Consider the following 18,417-nt stretch of genomic DNA (forward strand, 5'->3'; position numbering starts at 1 on the left):
TATCTATCTATCTATCTATCTATGCTAGCTAGCAACACAAATGTTAGCTACAAATTACAGAGGAAAAAAATCCACATTTTCCTTTTTCTTCGCTCTTAAACGTTTGCAGCCGCGTGGCCTTGGAGCGCGACAAGTCGCCTCAAACTCTAAAACACTCTAACTCTAAAACACTTCAATATAAAACTGCCATTGATGCAAACGGTGGAATCTAACCATCGTCTGACGAGTGCAGAGAGTCAGAAACTGTGGGTCAGGAGCAAAAATGCATCACAGAGTTTTCCCTGTTGGGACAGAAATAGATCCTTGTTGCCACCAAATGTTTTACTTGGATCCCTTTGGATATTTTTATTTATTTATTTTTAAAAGAGAAAAGTGGAGCATATTTCTATAAAACTTACCGGCCAAAAGTCCAGGAAAACTAGCTGGTCAGGAGACCAGGCTGCACTGCCAGCTGGGAAATAAAGGGGGGGATAATTAATGTTTTTTAAGAATCAATAGACATAATCTCCGTGTTGTAATAATCTGTGAGTTATTTGATGTGAAGAGAAGATGAAGTGGTTAAAGTGGGCGGGATTTACCTCGGGTGGACAGCCGCTCCGTCGTCTTCCCTCCACCGTTCTTCTGATCAAAATCCACTGTGATTGGCTGGTGATTAACACTTGTGTGTGTTAATAATAGTCAGTATTGGAAAAGTAATCAGATTACCAGTGTGATTGTGTTAGTCAGAGCTGTCAACACTGTAAACCAATCTTCTGTTAAGTCGACTCAATTAACAGGGAAAAAAAAACTTTAAGACGAAGACACACCTTTAGAAAAGCGATTTTTTTTCTTCTCCCATATAATTACTAGTGTAATTAAAACAGACTTAATCTAATATTAATAATTAAAAATGAGATGCACATGCATGCTGAGTGTGTTAGTAAAATTAAATCTGTTTTAAATTAAATTTTAGCGGCCAAAGCCCCAGAACAGAGCTATGAAATAGAAATAACATGACAGTTCATTTGAGTGATAGCTCAGTATCGATGGCTAATATCACAACCATGTGCAATACTGTCGTTTTTACTTTTCTAAGCTGAGTTCATATTTTCTTTTTCTATCTAGTGATTTTAGCCAGTATTGGTCCAATACCAATACCGATACTGATACCAAGTATCGGTTCGGCTTGATTATTTCATTTCAAACCTATGTAAGTAAACATGGTGGATATTAAAATGAGAGTCAGGATTTCCTTTTTAAATTGAGACAGATTTAAGCCTCTTAAACAAAAGGCTCAGCTACCAAAATCTTAAAAACAATTGATACTAATATCACGTTTCACAGCCTCTGAGATGAGAAACAAAGTTTTTGTAGTTGATTCCCGCACTAAAAACCAAAGTATTTGATGGTTTCTAGATGAAATTGATGAAGAAAATGAATCAAGATAAAAATAACTATAAATTGCAGGCCTAATCTGAGAGATTGCTCTATGTTTGTCCCAAGCTATGGAGAAACAGGGCCAAAAAAACAGTTTATTGTAGGTAAAAACAACAGAATTTGTCTGATTAATGCGAGAGAAACAGGAAAACATGGCCTTGATCTGAGAAAGATTAGCGTCACATTAAAAACACTGTTACCACAGTAGCAGATGTTTTTATCTTTCATTTGTACAATTTAGAAGCAAACTAAAGAGCAGAGAGAGAGTCCAGGGTTTTGTTTTTAGTTTGAAAATCAGCCATGTTTGTGCTGTTCTCACTGGATCCATGAGCCAAAACACTTATGACATCCCAGCGAGCACACAAACAAACAGACAAACACGCGGTCCCTTTGACAGCAGCACACCAATCACCTTGACTGATGTTTTCCAGTCGACACGAGCGGCGTGAGAATTGGAATTTTAAAGAGTCGGACCGTTTAGCTTTAATCCCGGGCAAAGAAAACAAACGTAATGAACACACTAATGAACATTAAATGAGAGCAGCAGTCTGGCTTCTCTGGGGCCAGTAAATGAGCTCACTTGGCAGCTTAAACACACTTCACCGCTGCTTTAACGCCGTCACCTGCTGAGCCGTTTCTGTGGCAACAATCGTGTAAATACCACACTGGCACCTACAGCAGCACGACCCATAAATCCTTCTTCAAATACATCCCTCCCTCCCTCCCTCCCTCACTCACCCACCCTCTCAAAAGAAAGTTTTGCTGTTTGAGCTAAAAGCAGCAACAGACACACAAAGCCTCAGCAACTCACCTGTATATGAGGAAACTGGAGATCCCGAAGATGATGAGCGCCAAGCCGGAGCCCACAGCGACGATACCCAGCACCGGCAGATGATCTGGAAACAGGGAGCGTTTCATTTAGACGCCAAGATGGAGACTAATTATCCTTTAATCAAAGGAAACACGGAGGAACGTCGCTCTATTCATTCAGGGAACGTCCATCTGTCAGGTCATCCCATAACTTCACAGGCTTCAAATTTGGCAGCTGCATTACTCGGGTCACGGCGGTGTTTGGATGAAAAAAAAAAAAAAGCAAGATATCGGTAGAAATGCGACAGATATATATCGTTAAATGAGCCACTTCTGCACTCATCAATGCAAAAGCCGATGACTTTCAAGAAAGAAAAGCTTCGTTTTGATTGACCTCAGTGACACAACGTGACCACACGAGGCAGCAGAGGAGCAGCTCCTGTGTCCCCGTGAGCTAAAAACACTGATTTTCTCTATGGAGTTTGGTGTGGGAGAGTAAAAACTTCAGTTTAGTGTTGGAAACAGCGGTCTGATGGTGACATAAACAGACTGGAAGAGTCGTGAATCAAAGCGAACACTGCCAAACCGTAGATCAGTTTTGCTTTTTTTCTGTTGTATTTATTTATTTCTCTGTTTTTCCATTACAATTTCTATCATAACACACTTGAGCAGGTTCTCAGCAGCTGCTCAGAATCATGAGTCCACACTCTTTTCTGGGTTGGTCCAGGTCTCTTTTTGAAATTGTTATGATATTGAATGACCGTGTGATCGACGTAAGTGGCACTTTTTCTAAGATTTCTAAGATGTATATTATTGTGCGTTTGGTGTCAACACATGGAGGGAAAATGTCAGCTGACAATATGTTTCTGTAAAGAGGGAGAGAGAGAGAGGGAGGAGGGGGGAGAGAAAAAGAAAATGGAGCATTCACTGTCCTTGGGGCTGGAAGAAAGAAGAAGTCAACATCCAGGCTCTCGTCTGTGTGAATTATTTTGGCTGTAGATTTTTTTGGGAGCCGGTCAGATTTACTGCCCCTCTCCTCGTGATGGTCTCTGTCTGCCAGAATACATTTATAATTGCAGTGATTTTCCTCCACAGTTCATCATTTCCCTTTGGAAAGTGTCACTCACACTCGTTCATACACCAGAGAGCAGCTGCAGCACTTATCTTTCACTCCCATCATCACTCCAGCAAATGTCAGCTTTTTGTTCTTCACGCCTCGTTGATGCAAAGAAATGAGATTAAATATAAATAAATTTCCTTTTTAAAAAAGCGAATTATAATTGTCAAAACAGCATCAACATTAAAATACGACGGGGCGTGGAGAGATAAAGTGGATAAGTGCAAATAAAGCACTGAAAATATGGCTGCGGTTCATTTTTATGTTTTAATCTTGATTCAGCACAACAGTCAAACTTCATACTAAACTATTAAACTAAAATAGTTGTAGTTCCCTTTTTCACCAGTAGGGTGCAGCCATATTTTTTATCACAAACCCCACAGCAGCTAGCTGTTAGTGATGTTAGCGTGATGCTGTGACATTAGCAGCTACAGTAATCAGACACAATGGCATTAGCATTTGACATTAGCAGCCACTGAAGCCAGATACTGTAGAACTGGTGTTTGACTACTAGCAGCTATTTCAGCTAACCTTGCTGTGAAGAACCTACATTAGCCAAATGCTGTGGTGTTATTGTTTGACGTTAGCAGGAGCCGCTAACGTCAAGACTGGCTACTAGCACCTACAGTTAGTAGTTTATGTAAAACTTTTCAAACAGAAACGTCGTAGAATAGTAGAATGAGAGAAGAGGACGTAACAGAGCAGAGGAAATACCATCGTTGCAGGAGGGGTCGTCCTTGGAGAAGACACAGGGAGGGTTGTCCAGTGGTGGACCCCCGCTGGGCCAGTGGATCCTCTCCGTCTGCGACCAGATGATCTCCTTGTTGGTGCCGTTGTAGTACGCAACGAGCTGCGGACACAGAGGAATTAAGGATAGAAATTTTCTTTAACGCTTCGATTCTCGTATTTCACGGTTTTTTAAAAAAACCAAAAACACATGAGCTAATCAGGGAGCAGTAGAGGAACCGGCGTCATGTGCGCTTTATTTTGACGGGGAGAGCTTTAACGAGCAGCATCTGTGGTTCCCGCTGTGAAACACGACTCTGGTGTTCGTGTGTTTGTGACCCGGCAGAGTTTTCATGTTTTCACCCGTGTGTTGTGTGTCTCCTCCTCCTCCTCCTCCTCCTCTCTGCTGAAACCTGGAGGCCCTTCACCCCCACAGAGGGTCATCACAACAGCGCAGAATGTGACGGTGAGCGGCGCAGACGCCGCACCGTCTGAAATAGAATCTAGTATTTTTGGACGTGGGCTGTGTTTACTCTGCTTCTCTCTGCTGCTGCCAGAATAAAAATCTTTACTCGGAATATCCTTCAGGCGACGAGCAGGGGCGTTTTTTTACGGCACGTACCGAGAAAAACATTTAGGAGTGCACAGTATTCGATAACGACTTCTTTATTAACCCTGCTTTTTATGAAAGGAGCCACTGTCCTGTGCTGTTTAATGAGAGCTGCTTTATTATTATTATTATTATTTTTTTTTAAATGAAGGTTTAAGTGCCTGTAAAGGGATAAAAATATCTCACCTCACAGGGAAATGTGAAGCTGACCAATTTTGGAGAAAAAAAAGAGTCGCTAAGTGTTTAAAAATGAGGTTTAAAATGTTGAATGTTAAATGCGACAATCATTTTCCACTCTGACACACACACATACACAATCACTGGTTTGTGTGTTTCTGTGGGGACCAGATATAAGAACGTCCTTTTGTTGGTTTATTTTTCTCTCAGTTCTTCATTTGGGTCGTGTATCACTGTCTGTTTGTGCATTAAAGGGTAATACCAACAATTTGACACATAAAAGTCAGTTTACAGGCATAAAATAGATAAAAACATCTACTTTTTAAACAAGATTCTATCTTCCACTCACACAGCTAGCTGGCAGCTATGGTAGCCAGGTGCTATGGCATTAGTTTCATGTCATAGCATCTGGCTACGGTAGCTGCTAACATGAAACACTAATGTCATAGCACCTGGCTACCGTAGCTGCTAACATCAAAAACTAATGCCATAGCACCTGGCTACCATAGCTGCTAACATCAAACACTAATGCCATTGCAACTGGCTACAGTAGCTGCTGACGTCAAACCCCATTGCCATAGCACCTGGCTACCGTAGCTGCTGACATGAAACACTAATGCCATAGCACCTGGCTACCATAGCTGCTAACTTCAAACACCAATGCCATAGCACCTGCCTAAAGTAGCTGCTAACGTCAAACCCCATTGCCATAGCACCTGGCTGCTAACATCAAACACTAATGCCATAGCACCTAGCTGCTAACATCAAACACTAATGTCATAGCACCTGGCTACCATAGCTGCCAACATCAAACACTAATGCCATAGCACCTGGCTACCGTAGCTGCTAACATCAAACACTAATGCCATAGCACCTGGCTACGTAGCTGCTGACATGAAACACTAATGCCATAGCACCTGGCTACAGTAGCTGCTAACGTCAAACCCCATTGCCATAGCACCTGGCTACCGTAGCTGCTGACATGAAACACTAATGCCATAGCACCTGGCTACCATAGCTGCTAACGTCAAACACCAATGCCATAGCACCTGGCTACAGTAGCTGCTAACGTCAAACCCCATTGCCATAGCACCTGGCTACCGTAGCTGCTAACATCAAACACTAATGCCATAGCACCTGGCTACTGTAGCTGCTAACATCAAACACTAATGCCATAGCACCTGGCTACCGTAGCTGCTAACATCAAACACTAATGCCATAGCACCTGGCTACGTAGCTGCGACATGAAACACTAATGCCATAGCACCTGGCTACAGTAGCTGCTAAAACGCCATAGCAAAGCTGCTGACATGAAACACTGCCATGGCTACAGTAGCTGCTAACGCCAAACCCCAAGCACCTGGCTACCGTAGCTGCTGACATGAAACACTAATGCCATAGCACCTGGCTACTGTAGCTGCTAACATCAAACACTAATGCCATAGCACCTGGCTACCGTAGCTGCTAACATCAAACACTAATGCCATAGCACCTGGCTACCGTAGCTGCTGACATGAAACACTAATGCCATAGCACCTGGCTAGCTGCTACCCCATAGCAGCTACCAGCTGCTGACATGAAACACTAATGCCATAGCACCTGGCTACCATAGCTGCTAACTTCAAACACCAATGCCATAGCACCTGGCTACAGTAGCTGCTAACGTCAAACCCCATTGCCATAGCACCTGGCTACCGTAGCTGCTGACATGAAACACTAATGCCATAGCACCTGGCTACCGTAGCTGCTAACATCAAACACTAATGCCATAGCACCTGGCTACTGCTAACATCAAACACTAATGCCATAGCACCTGGCTACCGTAGCTGCTGACATGAAACACTAATGCCATAGCACCTGGCTACAGTAGCTGCTAATGCCACCTGGCTGCTAACGTCAAACCCCATTGCCATAGCACCTGCTGCTAACATCAAACATGCCATAGCACCTGGCTAGCTGCTGACATGAAACACTCATAGCACCTGGCTAGCTGCTGACATGCACCTGGCTGCTAACGCCAAACCCCATTGCCATAGCACCTGGCTACGCTGCTGACATGAAACACTAATGCCATAGCACCTGGCTACCATAGCTGCTAACTTCAAACACCAATGCCATAGCACCTGGCTACAGTAGCTGCTCAAACACCAATGCCATAGCACCTGGCTACCATAGCTGCTAACATCAAACACTAATGCCATAGCACCTGGCTACCATAGCTGCTAACATCAAACACTAATGCCATAGCACCTGGCTACCGTAGCTGCTAACATCAAACACTACTATTCTACTCTCTTAGGATACAAGAGAGTAGTTGTGTTTCTGATAAATACAAAAACAAACCTTTGTGTACATGATGTAGCCGTAATTGATTATGCATCATTAGACTGTTTTTTTTATGTTGTTTTTCGTGAGCTATGGGAGACGTTGTCTCACGCTTTACTCTGCACAGTCTGTAAAAAATGTAAATAAAAGTCAGCAAAACTATTTTAGCTGAGTCATGTCTGGGAGAACAATACTTGTGACACAAGTGGAGAATCATGTCTTTAAAATGACTCAGCACAAATGTGTCGCAGACTTAAACATAAAGAAAAGTCCTAAAACGAATCTTCCTGGACATTAAAAATAAAAGATCACATCTTTAAACTAAAGAAAAGTGATTTTTTTATCTTTAAATGGGATCATTTTACAATAGAAAGAACATTAAACGGAGTTAATCTGACTGACAAATATCCTGTTTTGATAGTAGAAGCCCAGATGTCGCAGCTTTGCTGTCACATGTTCTGTGTCGGGTTACAAATAACATCAAACACAGCATCACATTCATCCTTCACTGAAAGCTGAAACCTTCCTGGGACGTTTTTCTCAAGCAGGCAGCTGCATGGCGACATGAAGCCAATCGGCCATAAGAATCGACCAATTAAAAACATGAGGATTAATGCGAGCAGGAAGTCACGCTGACAGACTCTCCGGGGGAAACGCCATGCATGGAAATCAAATGTTGTGAAGCAAACTCTTCTTCTTCTTCTTCTTCTTCTTCTTCTTCTACAGTGGAGCGGTTCACTGCGTTCACAGAGCAGAACGTACACAAATATTTTCACCGGACTGTGAGAGAAGAATTTGAGGTTTTTATCCATCGTATCATTAGAGATGTCAGGACTCCAGAATATTATCATCTCAAACAGTAATGATGAGCCAAAGAAACCCCTTTGAAGGCTTTAAAACTCACTCATTACTCCCCCAAAACAATTTTAATTAATTTCCCGTTAAAACAATTACAGACACACAGAAGTGTGTGTGTACTCATTTTCATAATTAAATGGCTTGAAAAAACAACTCCACGTGCTTATCAATAAAAATCCCCCGAGGAGTCAACGACAAAAAAGAGTTAACGTGTTATTAACTCTTATGTAATCATGACCACAGTTATGAGCGCTAACATGCTTGTAACTCGTGTTCTCTCAGAAACCACACACAAATAAACAGCATTTTAAAAACCCAGATGGTCTAATTACATGAATGGAAGGAACAGCAGATAAAATCACTGTGAGATTAAAATCAGTGTTTTTGTCAATGAGATCTGTTGACGGGGGACTGAAGAGAAAACCCGAAAAAGCAAAGTAAGACAGCGTACAGTTTAAAAACATTTAACAAACGTTGAGTATACTACTCATAAACATGTGTTCAAAACATTCAATTTGTTTTGATTGTTCGATTATTTGATGGATTATAACAAGCTGATCACTTACTGTGACTATTCATGATATTTTAAAATTCAAAGGAAATTAAAGATGTTCCTTGAACGCATCTTGAAGCTGCTGCTCAACACACCGTAGAAATCCAGCAGGAGTGATGAAATTTACCAGGGTCTTTGAAGGAATCTCGTTAGCTCCCATGCTCCGGAATTAAGAATAGTCCCGAAACATTTACGTTCTCAAGTGTAGTTATACAGTGGTTAATGTTAGCATTAGAGCTAGGTTTGCTAACGAGCAAGCTAATTTTGTCCATTTGGTGAAGACATAACATGGTGCTTCATAGATGATTACACCATAGCAACACGTCCACATAACTCCAAGTCCTTCACAAGTGTAGTAATGGGTAATATTAGCAGTATAGCTAGGTTTGCTAACTAGCAAGCTAATTTTGTTCATTTGGTCAAAACTTTACATAATATTCATACATAATTACAACATAGCAACACGTCCACATAACTCCACAGTCCTTCACCAGTGTAGTTATACAGTGGTTATAATGTTAGCATTATAGCTAGGTTTGCTAACTAGCAAGCTAATTTTGTCCATTTGGTGAAGACATAACATGGTGCTTCATACATGATTACACCATAGCAACACGTCCACAAAACTCCAAGTCCTTCACAAGTGTAGTAATGGGTAATATTAGCATTATAGCTACATTTGCTAACTCTTAAGCTAATTTTGTTCATTGGTCAAAACTTTACATGATATTTCATACATAATTACAACATAGCTACACGTCCACATAACTCCATAGTCCTTCACAAGCGTAGTTATACAGTGGTTATAATATTAGCATTATAGCTAGGTTTGCTAACTAGCAAAGCTAATTGTGTCCATTTGATAATCACATTACATGGTGTTTACATGAAAAGACCATAGTAACATGTCTACAAACACCAGTTTGTAAAGAGGACAGAAAAGCTCAAATAAAACATAAATGTTTGGGGCAGACCACAATGACTCAGCGTTACATCTGCAGGGGGCGCTCCAGTTCAAACCTCCCACTCCTAACTGGGACATTACAACCTCCGAGTACGACTAGCACACAGGAACTGTTAGTACCTGAGAGAAGCCCCACATCCAACAGTGAACACATGACTCACCCCGTACTCGCCCGTCTCCTGGTCAGTCATCGCCCACAGGTTGACGTCAATGTCCCGGGCGTTTTTGTGATCCGTGGTCACGAGTCCCGTCACTCCTGGAATTTAAACAATAGCACGTCTTTAAACATCATTTATGAAGTCCTTTGATTCAGGTGTTTTTCTCTGTCGTACGCGTTGCATCATCGTGAACTGTGGATTCGTCGTCTCTTCACTTTGCGTATTAATGACTAACAGACTTTTTTTTTTTTGCAAAAGACAGTGTTTGACTTTGTTCCAGACTGGTTCAAGATGTTCAGACACAGGATCAGAGCATCACATTCACTCAGGACGTTTCTTTTTCTTTGCACGCACACAAACTGCACTTTCTAACAAATTCATTCAAAACAGAGATAATGATGAAAGCCAGTCCTGAAAGTGCCACCATTTTTAAAACATTAGCACACGATACGTGTCCTGAGTTCTTCTATGTCGTCGAGAACTCCATTAGCAGCCGTTAAAGGGACAATTCAGGTTTTTCCATTATACAGTTCTAGCACGACTCAGCTCAAATCTACTCGGTTTTTCTTGTGCTTTTCCATCAGTGATAGAACCTGGTGGGTTTTTTAAGTACCTGCTGTGACGAGGTTCAAAACAAGCTGAGCTCATACTAAAATGTGACGTCGACAGACTGCCGATGGCCACTGATTGGTCAGAAAGTGTCGTCACTGGAGAGGCACGAGTGTGACGTCCGACACAAGAATCAAAGCTAATAATGCCAAACTGTCCATCAAAAAAAGACTTAAAAATCCTTTAACAGGTTGTCCGCGGGGTCTTAAAAAGTATTAAAAAGTGTTAATGGCGATTTCATGAGGTATTAAATTTTGTCCATAGGGTATGAATGTATTTATTTTCCTCCCAGCGTTTGTTAAAAACTACGATGTCGCAAAATAATATCCAAAATCGCACAAAATAAACTCCAAAATAGCCAGAGATGGGAAAATGTGAGTTTGCAGACTCCTGGTCGGAGATCCCTGAATTTCAGCAATGGCTGAAGCCTGTTGCTCAGAACAACCGGGGGCCTTTTGTTTATATTGCAGAAAGAAGATAAGTGTCCATGGGCATCAACGCTGGCAGCAGAGAGCAGAAGCAGCTGTCTGTCGCTTATGAGTTCCTTTGTATGCTTGTGCTCTATAGATTTAATTGCAAAGTAAAACTGTTTGTGTTGTGTTGCTGATTATAGCTTGAAATGGCGATCAGGTCTTAAAATAGTTTGAGAAGGTCTTGAAAAAGTCTTAGAAAGGTATTGAAATTAACCTCAGGATTCCTGCAATCTCCAACATTTAGCAAAGCAAATGTCTAAAATGTCAATATTTAACAGAGGAGTCTGGTGTATTTAGGAACAGTCTTTAGGGATGGAGTCTGTGCTACGGTCATGCAGGAAGTACTAAATGATTCTGGCAACCGATCTTTTTAAATCAACTGATTCTAATGATTCAGTTACACCCAAAACAACTGCTTTACAAGTCACTAGTTTGTGTGTTTGTGTCGCGACAAACGGCCGTTTCTACACAGACGGTTAGTAACATACCGTTGTTGTCAGGAAATATGTATTTTGGCTAATCCTTTAGCTAACTTCCTGTTAGCAGTGAGGGTTTTGGTGTGTGAGGTCATTGCACACGTTGTACGTAACGAGTCAGAAGTTAAGTTTTTTCAAACTCTGCTTGCTAGAGTTCACAAATCAAATCGTGACTCTAAAGCTGTAGTTTTACGCTAGGTGTACACCGAAATTGAATTTTAGCCACCGAAGGGTATGTTTGCCACTTTATCTCACAGTTCCACAAGCTTTTCTGACTGGAAACTAAACTTTGTAAAACTCACTTTCTCACTCAAACCAAGAGAAAATCTGCATTTTTAGCTCACATTAACACAGGAGCTGCGCCTCGACTACTTCCACATCTAGCCGCTTTGTGTCACTTTGTTGAAACCTAACAAATAAATTGACAATATAACACGTGTGCACACACTAATGGAGGCAGCAGTGGCTAAACCTTTCTGGACTTTGGTGTCGGGGAGTGAAGCGTTTACAAAGCGACACAGACTTTAGCTTCCAGTAAACACAGGATCTAGTTTTCCTTTTATTTTCCCTCGTGATGGAGACAATAATAATCCTCCTCTTTTTAAACTGAGGCAACAAAAACACCTTTGTTCTCCTTCCTGCGACAGACAGCAGTGTAAACACAGACGTGTGTGAGCATCAGACACCATTAACTGGAGAGTTGTGTGATAATTGTTCGACGACACTGTAATTATCATCGTGTCGGCGGAGCGCGATGTGTTTAATCACATTTTTGTTTTTGAGGGTTAAACGCTGCTTTCTGACATCAGTCACTTATCTGACAACATGCTTCACTGGAGAGCTTTGTTCTCTGACTAATGACCGTTTTCAGCATCCACACTTACATTAATCAGCACACACACACACACAGAGTCTAAATGAAGTGGTGAAAATAGCATTAGTCAGACATTAACTGCCCGAAACTGAGTCTATATTCCAATAATAGATATAAATTAGATATAAAGCTGCACACAGGTTGTGTCTCTGGACTCATGAAAGGTTTGAGAGTGACAATAAATTGTAAATACACTGTAAAATAACATATAATCTACTGTTTTTAATCTGCATTACATGATCTTAAACTTTTTAATGTTAAATGAAGGATATTTACGTGTGAAATTGACTATAAATGTGGTCAAATTCTGCACAATAACAAATAATTACCATTTAAATTAAAGAAGTGTCATTTTTTAAATATAATTCTGTTGATTCCATGAATTTTTTAATCAATATATACATACAGTGCTTTTCAACAAATGTATTAGACCACGTGCCATAGAAATGAGAAAACATAAATATTTTAGAACTTTCAAAAACGTGTTTCTAACCAAATAAAATCCCCTTTTAATACGTAAAAACAATTTTTTCTCTTCAGTAATGCAAGTGAAGAACTATCATTTGTCGTTTTAATCAATAATTTTTTTTTACGGTGTATTCACATAAAACATGATTTTGAATAATTATCAATGCTGTTAATTTAGGGCAGCTGTGGCTTTAGGTGGTGGCACATTTCATTTATAATATAGTGTTTATTATTTTTAATGCAACAGCATTTGAAACCAGGAAAATTCATCAGCGATACTTTATCTTTTAGGTGTTTCACTCAGGCTTTGGTCTCTCGGCCCCTGATCTCCTTAACGCTTCAGAGGATCAAGACATGTTGGACAATTCCATGCTTCCAAACTTTGGGACAACAGTTTAAAGGAAGGTTCTATTGCAACTGTGTCCCAGTGGACAAAGCAAGGACTCTGATGAAGACGTGGTTCCACATGGAACTCGACTGACCGACGAAGAACCCTGACCCTTAATCCCATCGAGCACCTTTGGGGTTAACTTTGAACAGAGATTGTGAGCCAGACCTTCTCGTCCAAGAAGAGTGGAAGCTGTTAATGGTCAGGTGTCCCGATACATGTGTGTATGTTCCAGATGTTCTCTCACCCCAGAGTCGTCGGTTCTGCGTCCTCATCGTGATGTTTATGCCGTCGTTCTGGGCTCCGCCCTCCGCCAGTGTCTCCTCCAAGGCCTTGGCGTACAACACAAAGCCATCATAGAAGCTGCCGGCGATGTAGTCCATCTGTGAGGATATTATGCAACGGTTTTCAGGTTTTGATTGATGGAACGATACATTTATGATGATGACTCTCAGAGAAGAAGAAGAAGAGAAGATAAATAGAGCCTCATTTGCTCTTAGTGAAACGCTTAATGGCTGAAATGAAAGCAGACATAAAGCTGTTGATTGTGCTCATTATTGTCACAGTGGACGTGAATTTGAAATATCAAAGCGGTCATTGCATGTGCGAACGTCTTACCAGTGATGGTTCCAAATGCACTCCGAAATCCCTCTGAGCTCTGGCGTGAAGTCTCTTCTGGAAGACTTTGTACTCGGGATTATCAGGAGGCCGGTACGTGATCACCATCACGGACTGGAGGAGACACAGATTAAGACATTTTAAACATGACATTAAACACTCTTATGGTTTAAAAACGTTGAATTACGTAGAAATGATTACCTTCCTAAGTTTGTTCATGAATATAAAGTGTTTATTAGCCACAGAACCATATACCCAACAATGCTAATGCACAGAATCTCTTGCTAACCTGTAATATTGATCAAATAACACAGAATATTGGGTACATTTGTTTTGTTTTTTGTCTATTTCAGATTAATAATGACATTATAATACTTTCAAGCATCCAGTTACATACAAATTATTACAGTCCTACGTTTACTCATTAATATAAAGTGTCCATTAGCCACAGAACCACATAACCAACAATGCTAATGCTCTGAATCTCTTGCTAACCTGTACAACTAATCAAATAATCAGGAATATCAGCTACAATACATTAGTTTATGTTGTTTATTTCACACTAAACAAGACTATAACACTTACAAGCATCCAATTATGTATAAATTATTACAGTCCTGCCTTTTACTCATTAATATAAAGTGACCGTTAGCCACAGAAACATAAGGCCAACAATGCTAACGATTCCAATCTCTTGCTAATCTGTAATATTAATCAAAATAACCCAGAATATTGCGTACAGTTGTTTGTTTTTGTTTGTTTATATCACACTAAACATGACATTATAACACGTTTATGGATTGAATTACGTACAAATTATTACAGTCCTGCCTTTTACTCCTTACTATAAAGTGTCCGTTAGCCACAGAAACATAAGGCCAATGAAATGCAGCTTAAATGAGTTCAAATCAAAACCATATGTTTATCACGACAGCTGAATCAGGAAATCCATTCCCCACACAAACAGCCATGTTTGGACAGAGACGTGAACGTCGGCCAAACAACTGACCTGCTGCTGTGTTTGACCTTCTGTTGATATTCCTGCTGCTGCTGATGCTGCTGCTGATGCTGCTGTCACACTTTCAAACATTTAACTGTGTAATCTCCCTCTCTCTCCCTTGTCTCTCCCTCCCTCTCTCTCTTTGTCTCTCCACTGGAAAATCTCCAGGTCATTTTTCATGTTACAACACAAACTGGAGTCGGAGCACAAACATAACAAACGTGTTAAAAGAAGAAGCCTGATGTGCTTTAATGAGCGCTGTTATGACAAATTAACACTTTGCAACATCAGCGAAACGGGAGCCAAGTTTAAGAAGAGACGGTTTCATACAAAGCAGATAAAGAGATCATGTAAAAGCAGAACACCACACATCACTGTCTTATTATATCATATTATGACACAAACACTTCTGCAGGATAATTGTTTTCTTTGGGTTTTTTTTTTCTTAAAGCAAAAACAATAATGCATTCATTAATTGGAATTAAACAAGACATTTGTTTGTGTACAGGAACAACATTAAAGCGCCTCTAAAGTGGTAGTTACATGAGATAATTACGCATCGTCAGAGCTGACTGTGCTGTGAGCGCCCCCTAGCCTCTAGAGCAGGCCGCATGTCAACAGAGACAGCAAGAAAGAATGATTTTAGCCACTTTACAAAAGGTTCAATTTGAGGAAACTGTTCAGAAACAGGTTGTTCTTTGGTGAAGGAGAGTGAACGGTTAATAAAATCTACAACACGATATTTTAAAAGCTGTTTTTGCCACTTAATCTGTCCATTAGACAACCTTTTACAGCAGGAAACTACAGTTTGTGACACTTTGAAAACCACTTACTCCCTGCACCAAAGTCCATAGAGAAAATCAACGGTTTCAGCTCACATGAACACAGGGGTTGCTGATTTACAACTGCTTGATTTGGTGAGTTTGTGTCATTTAAGCAAATCCAAAATAAAGGAATTAAAACACAGAAGTCACAGAATAACACTTTTGAACTGAGTGATGGAGGCAGCAGTGACGGTGCAGTGGATCGACAACTCCTGTGTGCTGTGATGTAAAATCACTGATTTTCCCAATGGAGAAAGTGTGAAAATGTCACAAATTTCAGTTTCTGGTTGGAAAAGGTCGTCTTATGGTGAGATGAAGTGACAAAAACAAGTCTCAAAATATTGTAGATTTTTTATTAACAACTCACTCTGCTGCACCAAAGTCCACAGAGAAAATCAGCATTTTTACGTCACAGCAGAACAGGAGGCTGTTGCTTATTCGCCGTTCAGATTTCCATCAGTGACACAAACTGACCACACGAGGCAGCAGTAGACCAGTAGCCTCTCTACATTTGAACGACTTGGAGCAAAAACTGCCATAATCAGTTTGTCATGACGCAACATTTGTATTCAGGCAGCTGCTTTGGTTTAAAAAAACCTCTGTGAGCAGTGAATGTGGAGAGGCCAGAGTGATTTAAGAAGATAAATTAGACGGGCGACACATGCGTAGTCGCACTGATTTCTGAGGCCAAACGGCTTCCTGGGAAAAACACACATCCTCTAACTCATTAATGTCGCACAAGAACGTCACTCTGGAAGCGGTTGAAGGGACTCAAGCAGAAAAATACCATATGTCCTTCACTGCACTAGTAAATGAGAACAGAAAAAAATGACAAAGATTATCATTGTGCACTGATTTATTTTATTTTTATTTTTGTTATTTATTATTGTACTCACCAGGGTTAACCCTTAAGTACTTAAGGGTTAGTTAAACATAAGCCTTAAGAAGGTTATGTTTTCATTGGCGTGCGTTTATCTGTAAGTTTTGATTAGGTGGTGATGACCAAACTGTGTTCACGTTCAATTTCTGGTAAGAATTTCCCCACTGATGACGTCATAAGTCCACAACTAGCACGCTAATGTAGTTCAGTACACGTTTATTACATTAAAACAGCGTAGAAACACACAAGTGTATTGTGTGTACAACAACAACAAAAGAAGAGCTAGCATAAAACACCTAGCATAAAACTACAGCTTTACACTCACGGCAGCCATTTTGATTTGTGAACTCTGGCAAGTAGAGTTTGACAAAACGCAACTTCGGACTCGTTAGTGGGAATTTATTACCGCTAAGTACAACTGGAGTGCAACAGTCTCACACACACCCTCACTGCTAACAGGAAGTTAGCTAAAAAGGTTTAGCCAAAATACACATTTCCTGACAACAACATTACGTAAGCGGGAGTCGACGACAAAGAAGAATTTTCCTCAATTTCTCCTAAATATTGAGATTTTAGACATTTCCTTTGCTAAATGTTGGAGATTAACGTCATGTTTTTCAAGGATTTTTAACTAATCTACAGTTCAGCATTGTTGGCTTTGTTTCTTGTGTCGGACGTCGCACTCGTGACTCTTCCAGTGACGACACTCGTGCTACAACTGTAACATGAAAAAGCTCCAAAGGTTTTTCTGGCAGCCAATGCAACGATAAATCAAGCCCGATAACATAAAAAAAAAAATATTGAAGGTTTGTTGACGTCACTTATTTGCAGAGTTTCCTGGAGTTTGTGTCTGATGGGGATTATTATGGGAACTCAGAGGTTCCATGAACACAAACAAACATTCTTCTTCTTCTTCTTCTTCCTCTCTGCTGCCAGATGGTGTTTTTTTTTGGTTTGGCCTCCAAATTAGGGAACGGATAAAACTGTGACGGTCCACAGTCAACTGTACTGTACGACACACAGAATCTGAACACAACTGCAGCTCATCATCCAGAGTTATGACCTGAAATCATCAGAGCAGTTCAACTGTCATCACAAACACACACACACTGTTTACCTTAAAGACCTTGATGGGATCCGCCCAGTTGGAGTCGGCGTTCTGCCACGGTTTGCGATCAGCCAGGCTCTCGGCGAACACGTCCAGATAAAAGATGGCGTAGTTCTCTGGGTCCGGGATCTCAGACTGGAACAGTTTCATGATGTTGAGGAACGTCTCCAGAGGACCGCAGATGTAAATGACTGCAGAGAGAAGAACAACAACACACCACGTGTTTATTTTTCTGTACAAAAATACTCACTCAAGGTCAAACCGTCGTATTGTTTTTGCTTTGACTGACGACGAGTCCGGTCCTGAGAAATCTGTGTTTACTTAAGAACTTAACTATAGCAAACTTAAAATAGCAAACACTTGTTGTGAGCCTTAAGTTAAGTTAACTTAAGCCTTCAGTTAAGTGGCTAACAACAGTTTTTACATGTTTTCAGTAAAATCGGACGTGCATCGGCACCATAGACTACACATTTCAGCCAGGAAAATTGGACAGAATTAGACGTTGGTCAACAGGGGGCGACTCTGCTGGTTGGTTCTTTGGGAAGTCTTTAAAATCACTTGATTTCTACCGTCAGTAAAGAGTTGTTGGTCTCAATGGACGACAAAGTGTGAGTGACAGCTGCTCTTGTCCAATAGGAGCCCGGTTACAGGCGATGTCTGAGTTTCCAGGTTCAAAAATGGACACAGTGGCGGTGAAATCGCGATTTCTCGAGGTGTACATTATTGGACTCTTGCCTTGCTTTGGAAAACCTGAAGTATCCCTGACAGCAGTGGTTCCCAAACACTGGGTCGGGGACCCACAGATGGATCGCAGGAGGTTATTTGTAGATCCCCATTTTCCCAAACTTTGAAGTAAAATATCTTTGTGTATGGTCTTGATGGCCGCCTGACACTGCTTGACACTACAGTTTTTGCCATTCACCCATTCATTCATTCATTCATACAGCACATTTTCTATCACACAGCCGTCATGAGCAACATGGGA

General features: G+C 40.8%; 1 protein-coding gene across 1 annotated transcript in view; it reads right to left on the bottom strand.

The window, feature by feature from the left end:
* npr2 (natriuretic peptide receptor 2) overlaps nt 1-18,417 on the bottom strand; it is a 57,450-nt gene that overhangs the window by 30,286 nt on the left and 8,747 nt on the right. Inside the window, exons 2-7 of the mRNA XM_044012659.1 lie at nt 17,442-17,623; nt 13,621-13,734; nt 13,250-13,385; nt 9,718-9,812; nt 4,058-4,193; nt 2,228-2,312 (exon numbers count right to left, since the gene is read on the bottom strand). Of these exons, the coding sequence (XP_043868594.1) occupies nt 2,228-2,312; nt 4,058-4,193; nt 9,718-9,812; nt 13,250-13,385; nt 13,621-13,734; nt 17,442-17,623 (748 nt within the window). The remainder of the gene's footprint in view (nt 1-2,227; nt 2,313-4,057; nt 4,194-9,717; nt 9,813-13,249; nt 13,386-13,620; nt 13,735-17,441; nt 17,624-18,417) is intronic.

Source organism: Solea senegalensis, linkage group LG21, assembly GCF_019176455.1.
Source record: "Solea senegalensis isolate Sse05_10M linkage group LG21, IFAPA_SoseM_1, whole genome shotgun sequence".
NCBI lineage: Eukaryota > Metazoa > Chordata > Actinopteri > Pleuronectiformes > Soleidae > Solea > Solea senegalensis.